This window comes from Haliaeetus leucocephalus, unplaced genomic scaffold (genome assembly GCF_000737465.1).
Source record: "Haliaeetus leucocephalus isolate CR32 unplaced genomic scaffold, Haliaeetus_leucocephalus-4.0 Scaffold587, whole genome shotgun sequence".
In the NCBI taxonomy this organism is placed as follows: Eukaryota; Metazoa; Chordata; class Aves; order Accipitriformes; family Accipitridae; genus Haliaeetus; species Haliaeetus leucocephalus.
Window position 1 is genome coordinate 5,641,294 of NW_010973023.1, and position 22,166 is coordinate 5,663,459.

The window sequence follows — 22,166 nt, forward strand, 5'->3', positions numbered from 1 at the left end:
GGAGGAGGAGGAGGAAGAAGAGGAGGAGGAGGAGGAAGAGGAGGAGGCGGTGCTGCTGCTGCGCGGCCGCGGTCCGCCCCCACGGGGGGGTGCGGACCCCCCCCAGGTTCGCCCCGACTCTTCCATTTTTTCCTTCGACGCTTGTTGCCTCTCGGGCTGTTCGGCCAAAAGATGGGAGAGCCGCAAAAGCCCTCCGGTCCTTCCCCGGGGGAATGGTGAGCATCTTTTCTCTGTTAGCCCAAGAAAGAAAAAAAGGCAGGAATGCTGTATTGTGGGGTATTTTCTTCAAATCCGGTCTTCCTTCCAAAATGTATAGTCTTATTTTCTATAACTGCATCTCTCTAGAGAGGTAAGGATTCTGCATATATTTATTGCTGCTCTTAGGACTTCTCCATTTCTCTTCTGCAGCTTTTTTTCATACTGGACTTTACATCAGCCATCACCCAACAGCAGTACCGAACACCCATGTCATATTTTCTATATGATTTGCTGTTCCAACATTTAAAGCTGTTGCAGAGTCCTTCAACAAACTCTCCCTTGTGCCTCTTAGGCAGCTGGAAGTGTTTGGGTTGTTTTTTGGTTTGTTGGGTTTTTTTTTGGGGGGGGGGGGGGCAAAGGGAATCCCTGGCAAGTCTGTGGGGTTGGTAAATAGACACAATTTGGAAGGTGGCTTGAGGAGGCAATACTAATACCCTCCCCATATGCCTGTGTCTTTCCCCTATTGGGTCAGGATAGGTAGACTCACCCTTTCAAAGGCAAATGTTTTTTCATGGAGCACACAGACCTGTCACACAGAGGATGATACTGTATGGAGAAATTTAGGAAATGACAACAAAGAAAAAGAGTTGGGGTTTCACAGAGCATTTATGCATGGGAAAAAAAACCTCACTGAATAAAAAATCCAGGCTGCCAATTCCAGCTGACCTATCATCTTAAGTAATTTTCAGCAAGAATAATGAACATGTGTTATTTATATTGTATGCTGAAAATAAACAGCACCCTGTAGCCTTAAGAAGTAGAAATGAGAGAAAGCGACTCCAGATTCAGTAAAAGCAGAAAAGGATGCTCTTCACACTGGTGTGCAGACCTCTGGGGCCTACCGGCTGTTTCCAGGGTTTCTGAGTTCAGATGGGCTCTACAGCGGTGGCATTTCCAGAGGCACCCAGTTCTCCGCTGGAAAAAGCGTAGGGGCTGCTGCCAACGCCGTGCTACTGCCGTAGCTCCAAGGTGAAATTTTGGGGGTGACCTTTCTGTGTCTCTGACTGAATCGACTATGCCCCCGTTTCACATAGGACGTGAACTCTGAGGCCAAGGAGGAGAAGTTGCTTTCTGGAAAAAGCAGCTGTGCGCTTCAGGCTGTGGAATGCCAGGGGAAGAGGAGAGGGAATATTTGTGGCAATGCTGAAAGCTATAAATGTCTCATCATGCATACTTAATATGCTTTTGAGTCCATTTCAGCCTTTTAGGGGGTGGCAGCTCTCACTGTGGAAGCCTGGTTAATTTGTTCAAGGTTTTCAGTGCCATATACTAATTGCAGCATCTTACTTCAACCTTGAGCCTCCTACGGTAGTTCTTGGCAATGACTCTATGTGCAACCCATGTTACAAATTCCCTCTGGCCCTTTTGGTCTTATCTTGCAGAAGATTTTTTCAACTTAAGGTTGCAGATGCAAATAACCTCATTCATTTGCAGCCTCCTCTTTCAAGGAAAAATTCTCTATCCTATGCAAATACATGTGCTTGGGAGGTATGAGCTGTTTCTCTTGGTTTCTCAATATAGTTTTGCATAGCAAACGCAAAAAACTAATTTCCTCCTCTCCATCACCCCCAACCCTGCACACATTCCCACTTCCCTGCTCCCAGTGCTGTAGCTTGACGAAACTGCTGGGAGACTGAGTAGGTTTACGGATGCTCTAGATAAAATCTTTGCCCCACTTAGTCCTTCCGGACATGTATTCATGCTGACACGCATGCTTTTGAAAGGCTCGGGTCACTTGTTCCACGTGTGCCTTGTTTTGCTAATTCAGTGGAAAATGCCAGGGAGCTCTGCCTCCCTCCATAATTAGGCAGGAACCGAAGTTGCCATTGTATTGTGACTGTGATCATGCTACTACTCCTATAAATTATTCACTGTATTGCAGTGTAATCTGCTGTTATGTTAAAAATAGGTCAGCATGAACGTCCCTAGAGAAATTTCTAAGTGACAACAGCTGATTCTAGCTTTGTCTCCAGAAAACAGTGACCTTTCCAAACCAGTAATTGACAATTATGCTGCACTTCCATCTCCCTGCCAGCTCCAGTGCACCTTCACAAACACTAATTCCCAGCAATGATAATCCCGCTTTATACTTGAGACAACTAACCAGAGTTCCTAAATGACCTGCTAGGCTTTGTCGGAGCACTTTGCTTTCTATTAGCCTTTGCTCCCGGGCCAAAGAGTAAATCAGGATTATCAGAGAAGAGATTATAGTCTCAGAATACCTAAATGCTCTGCTCCTCCCAGGCACCTGGAAGGCTTCTTGCAAGGGCTGAGCAGGATTTTCTGGCTGATATGCATCAGTTACACATCACTCCGGGGGGTGGATATAATAAGAAGTACTCCACTTTTCCCATTGCCCCACAGGCTCCAACCCACTAAATCCCCTGAATGAGCAGAGCAGGAGGACCCCCTGGCTTTTAGGTCCATTGCAGAGGTGTCTAGAGAAACCTGGAAAGGGGGAGCAGGACCCAGTAGTCTGGACAGAGGTCTGGGGGAAACCCTCTTTCCCCCCTAAGATGTTCTGCGGGAAGACTCTGTGAGGACCCTCGTGAAAATGTGGGGTATTGCTGCAATTGCCCTGCTTACTGTGGGGATGTATGTCTGTTATGCAGATACAAAGACTTAGCCCAGTCCTGGGTGACTTCGTTCACCTGAAAGCCAGGGTTGGTGGTGGGTGGCAGTGCTCAGCAGACCATGCAGCTAGCAATTTGCATGGAGGTCTCTCGTTAGCACGGGTGGATCAGTGAGAGGCCAAAGGAGGCGGGGGGACGGGTGGGCAGACCATGGCTTTGAGCTTTGGATGTCTGAGATAGATCAGGCCTGCCCTAGCCTTTAATGAAGACAATTTGTACACAGGATTTTTCTGTTCTAACTCCCCTTTGCTGTGTTTCTGTGTAACTCCCTTGCTCAGACAGGGGTTCGTGGAACCACACGGCATCTTCGTATGGCTGATGGACGCCCCACAGGACATGTCCAGCAGGTATCACACCCGGGTGAGCCTTCTGTGGGAACATCGGTAGCAAACCTGAGCGCTCTTACCTGGGGACCTTGGTCTAAAAAAGAGATGAATGATCATATTTGAGAGTGGGGAGCATGGCAGGTGCCAGAACCATCACTCGAAAAGGCTTTTAGGGGAGAGGTAAAAGAAAAGAGCCTGACCCCTGCCATAAGCAATCTGGACAAGACGCAAGCTTTAACTTGCTGACCGTACGCAAGTTCACCATTACCCTTTCCAGCTAAACAGAGTGTTGCCACAACTCTCCTGCTCTCTATACTACACCCTGCCCATGCTGCTCTTTGGGTTGACTCCGTTGTCATATTTATACCTTCTCTGTCAGCTGAGCCTGCCCAGTACATCTGGCTTGCGCTCACCATCATCCTGTAACACTTCTTGCTCTCCTTCTAAAAGAGTTTGATACCCACTTGTTTTTCACTGCTGACATCCTCTAACCACTGTGCAACCATTTCCCCCCTTTTACTTCCCATTGCTGCATTGCTGCTCCACCCTCAAGTTCCTCATTTCTTTTGATGTTGCTTTTGCAAAGCTTTCCACCTGAAGCTCTCGGGGCACTTTGTGGGGAAAAAAGTTACTTGAGCTGATCTTCTGCAGTGATTCAGGAACAGATTCAATCCTCTGGGACTTCTGGCCAGATGCTCGGCACAGCTGGATCTTTGGGAATGACCAAAGTGTAATGCGGTGGTTGTGCCCTGTGGCACGGTGGTCAGGACACACTTGGTATAGCAAGGAACAGCTACGGGTGCGGAGGCAGGGGGCTAGGGACGGAAAGGGGAGTTGCCTTTACCTTTTAAAGTACCGCAAGAGATAACGCTTTCCATAGGTAATCCTTCTTTTATCTCATCTTTGTCCCACCTTGCTGCATTTGTGGCGGTCTGAGATAGTTGCCTTCAGAGCAAGAACACTTCCCACCGACGGCCTGTGCCTCTGGCAGCATTTGAAGATAGCAACTTAACTCCGGGAGGCGGATGCACAAGCATACACCCTACCTGCCCTCACGAATATAACTCGGGGGAGCAGGACGAAGGAGCCACCAATTGCATATTTTTACCCCAGAAGTGTTCCCATTTCAAAATCAGCCCCACTGCCTCTTCTGGGCAGGTTTTGAGTGGCAATGTTCATGGAGGGTTGGAGGGAGCAGCACATTCCCATTTCTCAGACTGCTTAGCAACCAGGGCCGGCTGAGCGGCTCTTAAGTGCACGCCAAGTGTGTGGATGGCATGTCTAGTACTGCAGCTCTAGCCTTATTTTTTTCCCCCTCTCCTGTTTTTGAAAAGCATTCCTTGTTTTCTAATTAAGGCACATGAAAAACTGCTGGAAACTTATTTTTGCTTTCCTGGACAGCTGGAAGTCAGCAACGCAATGCGATGATCAAAGCTATGGTAGTGATCAGAGATCCGAAGCGACAGGTATGGTGCTGTTGGCCTGCTTTTTGGGAGCATGGCTGTCAGACAACCTCTTCCGTGCTGTTGGCGATGGGCTGGCTTGAAGTCCCGCTGCTGGACAGCCTCAAAACCCTCTCTCCCACCTTGCCTGGAGGAGCGCGGAGGGTGGGACGCAGTGCTTCCCACAGGTCTGCAGCACGTGAGATAGATAGATACCTGCTCGGGGCTGCCTTTCCCAGTACAACCACCATGTATAAGATCAAGAAGGCCCTCCTAGACCAGCTCCAGGAAAGGATTTGGCTTTGTAGACAGAAAGTCGATCTAATCCCAAATTCCTCGTTGGGATCCTCTTGAATCTCTTGGCTCTTTCCCGATTCTGGGCTCTCAAGTGCCCAGACCTGGCTCCTTATCACAAACTTCATCTTCCTTCACAACAGCGGGCTGACGTCCCCACTATGTTTGGGGGTCTCTTAGGGATTGATGCCATCTCTACCCAAGTTACCAGGCAGTAATACCTGCTGCTGAAACTTACTGGCTACACCAGGACTGCAGTTAAAATGAGGACCCAGCCCACGTTTGCCTCCAGACTCCCCTCGCAGCCTCACCTGCACTTGAGAGGCAAATTTTGGTCATGCTCTGAAGCACAGAGGAAGAAAGCCTTTCTTTGTACGTGCCGAAGCACACTGTGCTTAGCAGTCCCAGGCATGGCTGGGCCAGCCCCATCCTCATCCACTCCACTCTATGAAGCAGTAAATTGGCCTGGAAGGACCAAGGATCACAAAGGATAGTTTTTATGTGGGGCGAGACACTACGGGACATGTTAGCAACCACGAAAGGTATCCTAGGTCCATGATTCAAAAAGCGGGTCGGGAGAACCCAGGGCTTTGTCCTGCCTTGCTGTGTCCTCCAGCAGCAGCATCGAGACAGCCTCTGCCTTCCTCCTGCTCGGCGTGTCCCACAGGTCACAGCAAGAAGGGGAGGATCTGCAGGGATGAAGAGCATGGTCTGGGGAAAATGATGGTCAGGTAGGAGAAGGATGCAAAGGCTAGGCTGGAGAGAAAGGAGCAAATAATGCCAGACAAGTTTCAAAATCAAGTGCCATGTAAAAATCCTGCTGAGCTGCACACCTGTATTCCTGCATGTTCCTAACATGGCGGTTTCATATTAGAAACCCAGGAAGAGTCCTCTGGGGCAAAGGCTCCAAGCAATTTCCATCCTCAGTTATGCTCGTATAAAACCAGAGTTGCCCTGAAATCATTTCCAGATGGACAGCAGTATGGGTGACCCAGCCGGGTCCTCAGTGCAGCCAGCGACCCAAGCTGACCGCGCTCCTCTTTCCTTCTCCTGGGCCACAGTTCTGCACAGAGGACTGCAAGTTTCAGGAATGATTTTCATTCCCTTCCAGCCTCCAAGATACCACCACGGCCCTCTTTTCCTCATCAGCGCATATTTCTGTGGCTTAAATATAGCAAATACAAAACAAGTGCAGCGCACATGAAATGCCATTCGGGGGAGCGCAACGAACATGCTGCCTCTGTAATGTAATGAGCCCCAAGTGCATCTGCCAAGTATTTGGGCTGAGATTCCAAAGGAGAGGGGGGGTCCACAGCACAGAGAAGCTCATGACCAAACCCTCAGGCCAGTAGCCCTATGCATCTTTTGGGGTGATACAGGTTGCTTGTTGGTCCAGCCTGCCTTCACCTGGAGGTGTTTAACCACTCACAGCAGTCGTTTCCTCTAGGAAAGGTGAAGAGCAGCTTTTCGTGCCACGTCACCGGGGCTGTGAGTGGATTTGAATTAAAAAATCACAAATAATATGTAACGTAAAGCAAAGAAATAGTGTTTCTTTAGGGGTGTGGTCTGGCTTTGTGCCTGAGGTTAAATGACATCAGTTAAACCACGCCAGTTTTTGAACATCTGACCCTGAGTACTATTTTCAGCGCAGTGATTTTTGAAGTGATTAATGACAACAGCTTGGCACTAATCAGTGGCTGGTGTTGCTGATTAAGCTAACTCTTCCTTGGCTCACAACAGGCATCAGGAATAGAAAGGGCAGGAAGCTCCCCAGAGTGACAGAAGAGGCAGAGCAGATCAGGACCTCCCGAGCTGCCTGTTTTTCCACGGGAACATTAAAAAAAAGCTATAGCTGTCCAACTCCGGTGCTGAGCTCAGCAGTGCTGGAGGGCACTGCTCCTCATGTGGCTTCATTTGGCTTTGGGAATATTTTGGTATGGACCCTTTTCAACATTCCCACCCCTCTCAATAAAAAAAGTGCCTCACTTGTTAAATGTATGCTAGTATTGCTAGTGTGGCGCTCCTCCCATGTGTTTGTAGGAGGATCTCAGAGATGCTATCTAGCTTCAAATCTATCTACATCTATAAAATCTCTCTTTTCTCCAAGACACTCAAGAGAAGGAAATCTGTTAGTTCAATGTGAAGGCTGCATGTTGTGACCTAATCCTTCAGTCCTGATGTAACCCAAACTCCCCAAACCATTCAATTTATAAATCACACAGATTGTCCAGATGCCACCCCAGAACTTCCCTAGAGGAAGCAGGCTGTGCTCGCTCTGCTCTTTACGCCACCACCATTAAGAAAATGCGGCGACCTCTGATCTGCTGGTGATGTTGGAGACAGAAAAAGATCTCATTTGCTTGGTGCTAGCTCTGTTAGCTCCGTGACATTACCTGGGCCCTGTCCTATCTCTTTCTTCTTCCTTCTCGAGGGAGAAAATGCAACGAGCGGGACTCCAAAACTCACAGGGAGCTCTCAGTTGGCAGACCACTTCTACACAGTCACAACCACCCTACTAAAATGAACACAGTGCCTTGTAGGTCGCATCCATGTTCACAGCAGAGCTTTTCCACTGCCCTGAGCTACCATGAAGCGAGAAGGATGCGAACGAAGCTCCATTTATGCCGTGGAGCCTGAATGCCGGCCAACCTCATTAGCCACCGGCACCTTAATCTCACACTTCAGAGAGCTGTAGGGCAAAGATGTAAGATTTTATAAGCTCATCTCCAAGAGGGTCCTGCAGGAGTCCTTGAAAACGGCATGTCTATGGTAACGACAATATATTCACAGAGCTTTTAGCCATCCCGTCAAGCCCCTCAGAGTGGCTGTCCCTTTCTCTTCTGCCTCAGGTGGCTCTGACACCCCTCCAGGGAAGCTCCCAGATCGCCGCTTGGCCGCTGCCATTCCCAAACCATCGGCACGCTCCTCAGGGGAGCCTGGGGAGGCTTTCCACTCTGGTATTGCATGGTGTGAAGAGAGGATTACTTGCACAAAAGCTTGTCACCACGGGTGACTTCCCCTTGGGCAGGGCACGGGGCAGGCAGGGCTGGCCCGGGGAGCAGCCTGGCATGGTGGAAGGGGAGATCTTGGCAAGCCCTTGTGTGCGATGCTACACGCACCTCAGGCAGTTGAGTTTTTGGGGCAGTTTGGGGTTTTGCTTGCCAGAGCGGTCATTTCACCTGGGATTATGGGCTTGAATATTTGTGGGGCTGGGCTATTTTCAGTGTCTTTGCTTCTCTACGGGACGGGTTGTTATTAATTATAGGCAGGGTCATGCAATGCGATGACTTGGGCAGTAAAGGGCAGGCGTTGTCCTGGCACGGGTCTGGTGAGTGATGCTGCAGGAGCCGGCCGGGTGCTGAGCTCCCCCCCCCCGGTGCAACAGGGCAGCACCAAAGGCAAGCAGTTTTCCCAGTGGGGCATAACTAAAAGCACTGCTGTGCACCCGAGGAACCTAACCCCAGTCCTGTGTGGGCAGTACCTTGGCTACCGAGTCCTGTTGAGAGGCAAAATAAAAGTAGAATATCACTTTAATGGTAAGCGGTTGCTGCAGGGCTTCCAAGCTGGGACCCGCTATCACAAAGATGAGTCTACCTGGCTCGTGCAATGGATCTGCCCATCGTCACCCTGCCTGGGGACCAGACACCCCTATAGACACGCACGCTGCCCTATGGGCACCAGCCACGCTTGTGCCCACCTCTGCCAGGCTGGCAGCAGGGGACTGCCACGGGCAGGGAAAGAGCCGGGGTCTTCCAGCAGTGAAGGATCCCCATCTCCATGCTCTGGATTGGCACCTGGAGGGGCTTCTTGTTTCCATCCCTGCCCTCCCTTCTCCTCCCACACACAACACACACTCACTATTGACTATAAGGGGAACTTAAGGTAACCAGTCTGAGGAGTTAGGACCCTAAATATCTGAGAAGGTTGGAATAGACGTGATTGGAACTGCCCCAATTTGGGTGCAGCCAGATGTGTTTATCCCCTGCCATTTGTTCAGGCAGGGGCTGGGTCGCAGTGGGACTTTCCCCCAAATCCCACCTTATTTTCTCTCTCTCTGTGGCTTCTTTTCTTTCCACCTCACTTTTTGTCTTTCCATCTTTTTGCCAACTATTTGAACTCTAGGCATCATTTCCAAGCTCTGGGTCTCTGAACTTTCCAATTCCCAGATTACCTGCAATTAAACTGGAGTAAGCCAATGTCAGCCCCCATAAGTTATGCAGCATTAAGCCTATTGTGCTCAGGATTTCCATAGTGGTTTTCTTCACCTGTTTTCCAGTTGCCAAAGAAAGACAGAGGGATATCAGTGGCTTTTCATGGTCTAAATGTTTCCTGCACCCTCCCCACCCAACCTTCTCTGGGGTGTGCAAATGCACACAGGTACACCCACCCCCCTTGGCAGAAGGTCTGTAGGTTGAGCTGTGAATTTCAGCAGCGAGGAAGGATTGCTTAGGAGGCAGCCACAGCGGGACCCCTCGTCAAACCACTTCCCTGCTCTTAGACACCAGATCAAGACAATATTGCTTAAAATTCTGTGGGGCCTGACAACACCCCTCACCCCCCAGGCAATGCTGAGATATAGGAGAAATCCTACCATCGGGAAATCATCCCCCCATCAACTTTATAGTGCCTCCGTGACATTGTCAAGTGCTTGACTACTCCGTCCTCTCTCTAATTCATGTTCTCAGACTGTTTTCACTCCTCGCCTTTTAACTCTGCACTTCCTGACCTGGTTGTTTTGTGACTGTCACACCCTCGGTACACCAACCACAAGGCTTTGGTTTTAGCATCCAGGCAGGCGGAACTCATTTCAGAGGCAGCTGAGCTGTGCCTCAAATTGTTAAAGGGGTGAAATTGTTTACACCACCAGCTCACGCTAGCCAAGCCACGTTTATTTTGTGACTTTAATGATGGGACTGGGCGACAAATAGCTTGTGTTGCACGGAGCTTTGTAAAGACATGATCTAAAAACAGGAGGGAAAAAATGGGTGAAAAGGAAGGCAATTTTGCTTCAGCCTTTGGTGAGACACTTGTTTCGCAAGCTTAGAGGGTGCCCTGAGAACACCTAATAAGTGGTTTCTCTCTGACTTGTACATACCTTCCTCTTTTCTCTGAGAGCTGGTTAAATGCCACTTGTTTATTTGACCTGTTTTTTCCCCTCACCGTTGTTATTATTAGTGATCTAGAAATATTGTCGACAAATACGAACCAAACAAGTTGCCTTCAAGACATGGAGAAGGAAATAACAAGATCAAAGATCTTTAATTAAAAAACAGGGAGACAACAAAGCAGAAAGTGTCTCTCATTTCAATCTTTTTTTAATTTCGAGCCTCGTGGACTCAATAGTTTCTGCTTCAGATATGGAGTGCGATGCCCTGTTAAAAATAGCCCTCCAGCTGCCCAGGACAGCTGGAAGCGCCGGGGTGCCGGAGCGCTGTGGGTGGGTCGGTGTGGGGGCACCCGGGGTGGGGATGGGCGCCTCGCACCGATCCCTCCGAACACAAAAAGCTCTCTCACCCGTCTGCATAACTCTGTATCTGCCCATGGACCACAACCAAAAAGAAGCAGCTGCGAGAAGCAGGTGAGCAAAGCATTTAGTGTAAACAGGAATAAATAAAAATGCTCCCTAAGAGAGCACCCGCTTTCTCACGCCATCCTTGTCCTGCACGTTAAGTAGGTCTGTGCATGCTCCTGGAGAAAGGTGCTTCAGTCTGAGTTTATAGGCCAAACATCTCTTACTACCATCTATCTACCTGGTTGAAGCAGACACTGTTGCCTTGGCAATGAAGCGATGGGACTTCTCTTCCTCTGGGCTGCGGTGAGTACGGCACACGCGTTCTCCATCTCTGGGAATGCGAGATAAGCCGAAAGGACAGGTAGGGCTGGTGGGACCTGTAAATGTTTTCAGGACAATGCTCTGGAGTCTCCCAGCAGCCAGTGAGGAGAAGCTGCCATGCTTAATACATTGCAAGGCTGCTCGTCTTTACTACAGCCTTCTCAGATATCGGGCCCTCGTATGCTGGAAAAAGTAGACACGTCAAACTCTGGGCTGAAAACATAGGAAAAACAGTATCTCTGTATATCCCTGAGTAGACATCTGCTGGAACACCGTACACACAAATATCCTTAGAAGATATAATTTGCTTAAAGTTGCATCGGTTTGATGCGCTCTGTGGGGAGGGGACATACCCAAGCTGGCTCTCACCAAAGCGGGGCTGGCGATGCCGGGTGAGCAGCTGGCTAGCTATGGCATGGAAGGAAGCCTGGCCCAGTGGGTCACGGACAAGCTGTGACATTGATCTGCCTGCGTGACTTTTAGACAAGTCACTGCAGCTGTACGTCCACAGAAAGCTTGGTGTCTTGTATTGCTTTAGGGGAAGAGAGAGATTGCTTAACCCGAAGTGTTGCTGAATCAAGAGCATGTCTCAACTTTAAGTTAACATCCAAGACTTTATCCTCATTTTTCTCTAACATCAGCAGCGACGTTACAATACACCAGGCGGTGCACATAACCATGAACATCAGCTACCTTTCATTTCAGCTAAGCTTCAAAGCTGATCCCAAACCCCAGAGCTAAAACTCTTTTCTCTCTTAAAAAGGGCAGGCAGGCTTTACAAGGATGTAAAGGCATCTGGTACATTTTTGAAGCTGTTTGATGCAGTTACTGTTCTGCTGGGAGCCTTGGTGGGCGGCAGTGCCGGAGTGTGCCTGTGTGCCGTAGCAGCACATCGATCCTGGGCAAGGGGAGAGCACAATGCCGTGCACCATCTAACGTGGGGCTCTGGTCTGCTGAACTGGAGCACACACTTGCTGAACATTATGAAAAAGACAGCTTTGGGTTTTTCCCCCATCTTTGGAAACACGGTGGTTACTGCGGGTACAACCGGAGGGCACGTACAGGAGGTGGGAAGTGGGGATGTGAGGAGAGGTCGGTGCGGAGCAGCTGCATGAAAAGATCTGCAATAAATCGCAGTCTAATTTCTATTTCTCCTGTGCATTCTCAGTTTGGATATGTTGATCACTGCTAGCAAAATGCCCGGACCCATATGCTTGCCGTGTTTGCTGAGTGCTTGCAAACTCTGTGGATGGATGTGCCTGCGATGATCTAGGAGCTCCTGCCGTGCCAAGCCCCTGGCCCTGGTCAGAGGCTGTCCTGGCGCAGTGACACCATGCCTCCGTGTGAGCGGTCAGCTCTCCTCCCGGGGAAACCAGGGTCTGCCAAGAGAGCTGACTCGTGCCCAAATCTCCCTCCCTCCCTGGGCTTGGGAGCCGCGGGAGCCTTCCTGGCTCCTCAGCTTAGACAGACCCAAGGAAAACCGATGCCTGTTTGGCTGCAGTGATGAGGGGAAGACTTGTGCTAGTAGAAGTGATTTCTTTTTAATGCAATACAACTTCAGAATCTCAGGCACTTAGAGTCACTAAAAATTAAAAAGCGTTTTCCCCGAAGTAGGTGTTTTGACTGTATGTAGGACTAACTGAAGTCACTTGCCTTGAATTAATATAGTGCGTAAGGCCATAAAAGAAATGAAACATATCACTGCCTGTACTTTCGAGAGGCTAAAATAGCTCCTTCTCGAAACTTTTGCATACTACAGCTGTGCCCTGTTAAACAATGGCCATGTTGCAGAGGAGAGGGAGTTGCACTTCACTGAGCCTAAGCACAGTCATTCGCAAAGTCTCCGCCGATCCTTTGAAGGAGATAGCACAATGTAAGTGCAAGGTTGTTATTTGAAAACAAGAAAATTAGCTAACAGAAATTCTTGGAGGATGAACATTTTCAAGCTTTGAATGCCTCTTGCAAGAGCAGCCTGATTTTTTGTGAAGATATATATACTATAGCTTGTCACACCCAGCTCTGACTTGGGTTTTCAATGTACAATAAGGAAAAATGATGCTATTGGAGCATAAGTAGATGAAAATAGCAGAATTATCAATAATGTTGTAGAAAATGCTGAAGTTTTTGACAAATGTTTTTGTGTGCATGTGGGAAAATATCAGTGACAGCTTACAGTCTATATCAATGAGAAAATATTTTTCCCTTTATCTTTGCCAAAGGAGGATTTTAAACTGTAGCTTTGATAAGAGCTATCCAAGGAGCTCTTTGTTGATTTTTTTCATAAAACCTGAAACACCAGAGGATTTCCAGAGAGCTATGAGTTAATGTTGTGTCACTAATGGTGCGATAGCCTGGCAGTGGTCCTGGCCTCGTTACGGAATAGCTGATGTAGGAGTCACATAAGCAAAATTAAAGGAAATGGAATACAATCAGCGGCACCGATTAGTTTTACAGAAAATAATTGTTGATAGTGTACTTAGACTGTTGTAAGAATTAAGACTTGGTATTGCATGAGATCTTGACTAAGAAACTTAAAATAGAGTACATCAATTTGGGACATGCTGAATGGATCCAAAACAAGTCCAAATGACAGATATAACCCAGCTGAGGAATCATCGGGGATGCCAGTTTCTAGGGAGGACCTGCACAGATTGGTTCCATCCCTATGGGATTTAACACTTTTTATGTCAGTGACCTGAAAGAGAACTTTAAACAGTGACTGACTGAATATGCAGACGGCACAGTGTCTGGGGAAGTGGTAAATCATTCTGAGACGAGACTACTTGAGAAAGTGAGCTGATTCATTCGGTTTTAGTGTGGGCATAGCTGGGAGCAAAGGAGATAAGCCATAATTATGGGATAGTGTTGACCCTGTCCTGAGAAATTTTGATGCTGAAAGACTTGAGGATTATAAAAGAAAATCTGATGAAGAGGAGACCCTCATGTGATGCTGAGACCCAAAAGGACTGAAGCAGTCCTTGTACATATTAGCTGATCCTCAAACTGATCCTTTTATATATATATATATATATATATACACACACACATATTTATAAAGTAGGAGTGAACATATCATGTAAATTCTGGATTTGTCCCTGATGTAACAGTTTTGGAGTTGTGGGCTCCATGCTGGTGTCCACATCTCCAAGGGGATGGTGCCAAGAAGAACCGTGAAATTGCTTAAAAGGTTAAAACTTGCATTTTATATATAAAGACACAGTCATTGATAACAGTCTGCTTGGCAAAGGGTAAGAGCAGTCTGAATACAGTCTGTGAATAGTTATATGAGACATTTATATGTACAAGCAATAGCAAGTCCTTTGCTCTCCTGGACAAAAGGGCAACAAACTCCAAAAAACTCGACAAAACAAGACTAGAAGAAATAAGCTGTAATTATCTTTAACTGTGACAGTAGCTGAGCACTGGGACAAGTTAAAAAGGTAGATGGGAGACCTGCCATCACCGCTTTCCAAATCAAGCCGGATGTGGAAAATAAAAAAACTAGCCCACGCCCTAAGAGCTGTGGTCTGTGCTGAGCTGGGAGTCGGAGTTCAGCACCTGACAAACGCTTCCATCTGGCCTGAAAATCGGCGACTAAGTTTTGGCTGGTGCCTAGGTCTCTGCAGCATGAGCGGGGTGGGGGCTGCCCCGTGACCGAAAGAGGCACGGCTCCTCCACGCTCGGATCCCACCCAGCCCAGGGGAGCGTGCTGGCTTGTCCAGGGTCAACGGCGCTCCAGAAATAGCGGTGAAAAAGTTAATGTTTCCCTCCTAACCCATTCGAGAGAGAGGAGAAGGGGCTGGAGGGGAAGGCTAGCCCAGCGCCTGTGTTATTTGGGCTTTCCAGCTGGCAGGTTTGGGAGCCAACAGACCCTCTGGCCGAGAGAGCAGCTGGGGTAGATTTGCTCCCAGTTACAGGCAGATGACTCGAAGAGGCTGTCACCAACTCATAGGCTCGTAGGATAACTCAGGTGGGAATGGACCTCAGGAGGTCATCTAGTCCACCCTCCTGCTCCAAGCAAGGTCATGGAGAGGTTTTTAAAGTGTTCCTGCCTTTGAAAAGCCAGCCTCCTCTAGCTGTTGCTGCATCAGCCCTGCCAGAAACAACTTAGCTGCGAGGCTGGAAAGGATTTCTTAAGCGCTGTATCTTTCCCTTCAGATAACACAATATAAATGTCGAATAACCTCCACACATTCCTCTCCTTCCCTCCTCCGTTTCTGATTAAGAACATAGGCTAGAGGTTTGAGAAACAGCAATGAAGCCTAAATCCCACTGGCTCTTCAGAGCACTTGAAAATGTCCCTATCGAGTAGGAGCACGTGGCTGGTTATCCTGGGAAACAGCATCCACCTGCGTGAGGGCAAGATGCAGGGAATGCAACAGGATACTTTCAATGCCAGTGGATTTGCCCAGTGGCATCAGGTCTTCCCTGGACTATCAGGATTTTTTCCTGAATGCAAATGCTCTGACCTCTCCTTTCTGCAAATCCACTGCTCTTCTGAGCCCGAACTGGGACACAGGGTGAGGAGTGGGGGCATATATACGTGAGAAATATATTTGAGCACAGACAGTACATCATTGAAACTCCTTTCTTTTCTGTGTTGATGCCTTTCACTGGGGCTCAGATAACTTGATTTGGCACTATTCAATGCTAAGTTTTCCATACCAACCGCAGCTGAGCTTTGTTTAAATGAGGTTTGCCGAAGCTGTGCTGAAAGTGAGTTTAAAGGTTCACAGTCTTTGGAGCGGATCCAGGCAGCTCTTTGTGCCTTCAACTCCCTTGGAAACTGCAGAGGGCTGGGGGCCTGGAGAAGATTTGCATGAGCAAGTTCTCCCCTGGGCCCCCGCTTGAGTGCAAAGGGGAGCAGCGAGCAGCGGCAGAAATTAGACACTGTGGGCCAGATTCTTCCCCCTCCTCTGGGTCCTGTTATCTGCCTCTCTGCTATTTTGACCTGGTAGCACTCGGTACACACGTAAAGGGTGGCACAGGATGCAAGCAGTGAGGGGTCACGCTCCGGCAGAAGCAGTTTTAGCGATAAGAAGCTATGGCACTGGCTTTGTGCCCTGGGTTGTGGCAGTCGGAGAGGAGGGGGCTAATTCTGCTCAGACGATTTAAGTAGCAAGTCGCCTTTAGCCCCTGTAAAGAGCCCCGACTACTTTAACGACAGCTGCACCTGCGGTGTTGAATGCACAACGCGTTACTTTGCATAGGGCAGCCACTGTAGAAAACACACTTGGTGTCCCCCCAGCTTTCTTCTTCTGCAGTAGCCTCCTTGCTGAGGAAGCAAGCTGCCGAACCAGTGTGAAAGTTATTTTTATTGTATCTGGGGTGCTTTTGTTCTCCATTCTCTTAGGAGAAAAAGAAAGCCTGGTCACCCTGTGACCTCGGATCCCATAGACAACTTCAGATTTACCCAAGAAATACCACCCAAGCTAGAAACCGGTCTCTAGTCTGAGTAGGAGAGGGATTAGTTTAATAAAAGATGACTTTACCTTCCCCAAAGGCATCATCTTCTTCTCCGGGTGCAGTCAGATCTTCTTGGGCGTGCTGCATCGTGGCGAGGACGCGGCTCGGGGAGCAGCCAGAGCCGAGTGCTTGAACTGGTTCCTACGCTACAGCTCAACTATTTCCTTTCACCAGTTTCCTAAACATTTTGGTGGTAACAGCTTCCGCATCTGCACTTACATTAATCGTCTCATTCATAGGAAGAACGCTTCTTGTTTTTACAGACAGCCTTCGAGATGGGTTGTGAGGTGGGGTGTCCCCACTGCTGAGACAGAAGTTGATTTTGCGAGCAGAGGCAGGCAGGACGGGTTCAAAACGCACCCTGCCCCGTCGCTGCGAATGCCACTGCGCAGCGGCAGCCCTGCCAGCCCCGGGTGTAGGGGTTTTGCATATGAATGTAAATCCTTTCTGGTGGCAGAGGTAGAGCCAGGGAACAGCTCACCCTGCTCGGGCTGCAGAGCAGCTCACTTTCACCCCAGGAACAGTTTGACCAGAGTAACTCTCCCAGGCTCTCTCAGTGCCATGTGTTCACGGGATTGTATTTTTTTATTTAGCACGGCAGCAGCGACAGCACGTTCTCACCCAGGCTGGGGTGACCCACGGCAATGGACCTGTTGACAAGCTGGAAAGCCATAGGTGACGCCGGTTGTCCCACGGGCAGATGCACTAGCAGGGACGTGATTCTTGCCGTTAGGCTTTCCCGAGTCACCGTCTTTGATGCGTTACCAAACCTAAGGACCTTTCTGATGATCGGGTGAACAACAGAAGAATATCAAAGTAAACTTGCTGTCTGTCAATAATAGGCATATTACTTGACTATCTGTGTCACTACTGATTCTGCATCACACCGGTCCATTCAGTTGCTGTGTTTCCTGAACTTTATAAAGCAAGTTGACTCCTTCCTGCCAGGCCTCTCAGTTTGGGAGAGGACCTTGCCTACAAACTAACTTACTCTAAACTTGCACAAAAATACGTTTGGGCTTCAGGTAGTGTCTCAGCCTCGCACAGTCCTGCTGACTTTATCGGATCACTCAGGGATAATCCCGGGCGTGTGTGTGCACATACAGGTGTGGGGCCTAACACTGGTAGTCCCTCACACCTCTGCTGTCAGAAGTCAGCGTGTAATGACAGTAAACCTGTACCAAGTTTTGATTACTCAGTCTAGTAATTGCATGTGTCGCCACACCCTTGAAAGCGAGACTCCCGGCCCAGCAGCGGTGTTCGCTACCGCTTCCGGTAGATGAGTCACAAGCCGATATAATGAGCTCATCTCTAATTATTATGTTGTGTTTTTTAAAGGTCTTAGCAGTGGGTTTCTGCAGGGCTGAAAAGGGAGGCAGCTGGTCTCCTAGGCAGTGCACAACTTGAGCTAGTCCAGATGGAGAAGACAGGACAGAAGACAGGACAGGTCCCTTCGGAGTGCCGGACCTAACCCCAGCCCAGGCCTTAGAGCCATGTTCGTTATCTCCTATAGCAAGTCCCGTGGCAGCACTTCGGTCATCGTAGGAAGGTGAAAATCCCCTCCCCAGCTCTAGCACAGCCTTCCCCTGGGCGCAGGGTAAGGTGCCTCCCGGTCCCTGGAAAGCGGCACCGCATCCCGTGGAGCTCGTGCCTCTCCCTCGCTGTCCCGTTGGGCGTCTTGGCTGCACAACCCAGGGGCTGCTGCCTTGCCGGGGCTGGGAAGCAGTGTTTTCCTAGGTGGACATGGCCGAATCCTTCCTAGGACTGGTTGTTGGCGGGGCCCTGTGGCTTGACTGCCTGGTTGTTCCTCCGCCCCAGCAGCAAGACTCCTTGAGGAGCTCTCTTCCTAGGAGGCCCCTCTCGTGCTTTGGTTTGCTTTAAAATTACACTTGTTTAAGTCCCCGCGGAGTAAAGATGGCAGTTTGGCCCAATGGGTAAGACAGAGGACTTGTTTCTGGCCCCGCTGGAGAGGCTTGGGGAAGTCACTTCTCCTTTCTAGACCTCTCCCTCACCCTTTTTCCTGCCCTGCTTATTTGAAGTGATTTCTTCAGGCAAGGACCATCTCCGTTTAGGTGGTAGCTACACCTTATTGTGCTCAACAAGAGCATCCCTCTGCCTCAATAAGGCTCTCCTGCCGTGGTGGTGAGTAGACGAAGACAGCGGTAAAAAGAGACAAACACTATTACAGGGTGATGCGGGGACACAGAGCAGGACAGGGGATCAGTAAGAAAAAGGAGAGAGGTGTGAGAAGAGGAATAACAAGATGGAGACGGGAACAGCCTCCCAGGGTCAGAGCTGGAAACTGCTGAGCTTGCAGAGCCTGGTGGGGCCAACTGGGGTGAGGGAAAGGAGAAGTGCTGAGGGAAAGGCAGTCACAGGGTGTACCTTGCCTTAAAAACTTCCCCGCAAGAGCCGCTCCCAGCATCGTATCCTTGAAACAGCAGGAGGTGGATGGGAGAAATCTTGAGCCTCTGGAAAGTCAATGGCTAGACTGCCCCAGGGTGCTGTGGAGCACATCCCACTCTGATGAGAACCAGCGTGGGCCAGAAGAGCCTTCGCTATTCCTGCTGAAGGAAGTTTTTGGTCTTGATTTGAGTAAGTTGCAAGATAAGCGATGCTACGCATACAGATGTGAATGACTCAGACAGCCTAGCAGGAAGAAATGCAGAGAAAATACCCTGCAACAACAATGCTAACTTCTCTGTGCTGTCCTGCAATTGGAGCTCATTTGTAAATCAAGCATGGGAAGTTTTAGCCATTTACCGCTTCCTTCAGAAACACGAAGGAGCAAGCCACGCTGTCCTGGTTATTGTGGCAGCTCCTTTTTGTGCTGCATTTCCCTGGGACTTAAAGTTATTTCCTTACCCACTGTTTTCAGTCAGCCTCTCCGGATGCCGGTTACCTTGACAGCCCTTTTTTCTTTTATTTTCAGGAATTAAAAGGCATCAAAAGCTGTCCTCTCTCCCGAAAACAACTGTCACCAGTATGAACACACCAGCCGGGCTGGTGATGAATGGTAATGACTCAGCCTAACATTGCAGATGCACAAAGAGGAGTCGCTTTGATTCGTTCCTGTTTGCCACATTGTCCCTTGACGGCAGCCTCACCTACATCGCTCGCAGCATGCCACGTTCCTCTGGAAACCTGTCCCCCAGGGGAACGCCGTGTTCTTTCCCTCCAGACAGGATAAGTTAACACGGACAAAACCAGGCCACTTCGCCTGGATGCCCGGGCCCCCCCTTCTCCCTGCTCCAGCTTTGCATTTGGGGCAGCATAATTTTGCCCTGCCAGATTGCACGCCTGTATCTTTGCTGTTTACTGATCTCAGCCATCCAGCCTAACAAAGTGGCTTCTTCCCTGCTTTATTTTGTACCAGCCTTTTTTTTTGCCCTCTGTACACACAAGAAGTACTTTTATCTCGTTCTTGTTGAGCTGTTCCAAAATATGGTAAGTTTTCTTTTCACCTGTTGGCTAATGAAGCCCCATGCCACACCAAAAAACCCCCCCGAATCAATTTTGCAGTCACTGCAAAGCTCTCACATGCGTGTTTTTCATGTAACCACATCTGATCCTGCTCTCAGAAAAAGCCACCACCCATTCTCTAAAAACCTGTCAACAAAAAGCGGGGGAGACTGGGGAAATGTCAAAAACAAGGGCGGATCAAGCAAGAGGAGGCAGCTTTTAGAACAGCTCCTTTAAATCACCCCAACCTTACTCTTCTTCCTCTGTAACTTTATTAGAATTTCTGACCCAGAAGAAATATTAAGTGTTCTGATGTTTTATCTTCAGATACAGGACTAAAAGCCAAGATATTCTTAATGAAAAAGAAGTGTAAAAAATTGTGCCATTTACCAGTGTTGGGTGGGGTTGTTTTAATTCATCCCTACCTTAAATTACCAACACCTCCGCAAGCAGCAGGAGAGACAAGTTGGCTATTTTCTGCCCTGCTATGCTGGTGCAGAAGGGAGGTGTCTTAAACAGCTTCTGCCCTAGTCACATCTCCTGCTCCAGCACAAGGAGGATTCCCAAGACACGGAAAGTTGTGTGTCAGAAGGTTAGCTAGTGCCCTGCTTTGTTCTGGGGCTATTTTGCGGGTGAAGATTTCATTTGGGGGGATAACATGGAAAACAAGGAGGAAAAAAAAAGAGATAAAGGAAGGGCAGATGACCTTGAAGTGGAGATAGTATGAAGGAGGACATAGGAAAAGGGGGTTGACACCAGTTACTGGTCAGTTTGGGAAAGGGAGTGTTCACACAGATTTAGAGTCCTTGTAAAAGTTTTGCTCTGGATGTTGCTGCAGTTTCAGTTCTCCCGGTAAACACCCTCTGCAGAAACCTGAAGGATGGAGTTACAATAACTTGTCTAGTTGTTAACTCATTTGCAAGTTACAGGGACGCCAGGGACTTGTATTATATTTAGACAGTCTGTGTCAGTGACTGACTGAGCTTAGTATAATTTTTTCTTTGCCAACTCTTAAAACTTCTTGCACTTTTTTCCCCCCAAACTAAGCTCATTCTTTTTTTTAAATAGGGATATTCAGTTCCAGAGAAAACTTGGGAGAAATTCTCCCCCTTACTGTCTGGAACAGAGTCAGCAGGCCAGGACGGCAGAAGACATGACTCACTCCACACAACTTCACAGACCTTAGCAGACCTGTGCACAAATCTTCATGAGGCTATAAAATACACACTGCGTATTTCAGAGAGCTGAAAAAAGGGGCAGGCTCCAGGAACCGTTCACCCAACAGAGAGGACAGTGGTTCCTGAGGACCGCCGTAGTGCATTAGACGCTGGAGACGAGCTGGGTGTATGAGCTGGCCTCTGGGAGAACTGCACTCTTGTACCAGGGAGGTTATGGTGCCAGTTTGGGATGTAGCTCGATGCACTTGAGCTATGCAAAAGCCATGGTGGCTGAAGAACGGCAGGCTGGCTCCCCTGGCCTAGCTGGTGTCCACGTCCATCTTGGGCTCAATACCCCAGCGGACACGCACATCGCAGTAAGCAGGAACCATGACACACGTGTTGGTGGTGCCCTACTGTCTCATTTCACGTTCTCCGCGACGTCGTGAGCAGTGAACCCATCGCGTGCCCTGGAGGTGAGTTGTGCGTGTGTGTCCATTCAGGAGTGTCACTGCAATCCACAACACCCAGCACATCCCACCAGGCCCATCAAAGGTGACTTTGGCTTTCTTCTTCTGCTAAGAGAGCCATTTTTCATTCCAGTATCACTTGGCCTGTGAAAGTAAATCATTACCTCCTCATAGCAAAATACTATTTCAATTCAAAGGGAGGAAGCAAACCATCCTCGATGAAACCCCTACAGAATAAATACAATCTTGAAAATTGTACTCAGTAAGTAGTTCCCAGTGGTTCATTATCAAAAGAGAAGAAAATGGTCAAGTGTGATTTTTTAAGGCTCAGCCTTGGATCTGGTATTATTCAGTATATCCTTTAATATCCTAGATGATAGAATGGATATGATCACACACATTACAATTGCAGATAGCAGGCTGCCCAGGAGGGTACGTACACTGGCGGACAGAATCAAAATTCAAGCTAATATTGACAAACTGGAAAAGTGGTCTGGAAAAAATTAAATGCAAGAGAGCGAGCTGTGAAGTAATATGCTCAAGAAAGAATAATCAACCTCATAAATGCAAGCTGAGGGATGGCTGCTTAAGTAGCACATTTTCAGAAAGGAGGCTGGAGGCACCCAAACGGGATTCAACAGTATCTCCTGGAAACAGCAGACAACTTGCCATCAGGTGCGATCAAAAGCAGAGACACAAAGTAATTCGGTCACTGTGGTTGGGGTTAGCAAGACCTCTGCCAAGGCAGGACACAGCTTTCAGGCATCTCAGTTCAAGGAGGATAGAGACCATTTGGTGACAATCCTGAGGGGAGCGACCTGACTG

The 22,166-nt window shown here is 48.7% G+C and overlaps 1 protein-coding gene across 2 annotated transcripts in view; it reads right to left on the minus strand.

Moving 5' to 3' along the window:
- FAM65B (family with sequence similarity 65, member B) overlaps nt 1-16,391 on the minus strand; it is a 68,857-nt gene extending 52,466 nt beyond the window's left edge. For both annotated transcript variants that reach the window (XM_010577949.1, XM_010577950.1), the window contains exon 1: nt 16,279-16,391. In XM_010577949.1, the coding sequence (XP_010576251.1) occupies nt 16,279-16,339 (61 nt within the window). In that variant the 5' untranslated portion in view covers nt 16,340-16,391. The remainder of the gene's footprint in view (nt 1-16,278) is intronic.
- Between the last annotated feature and the right edge of the window lie 5,775 nt (nt 16,392-22,166).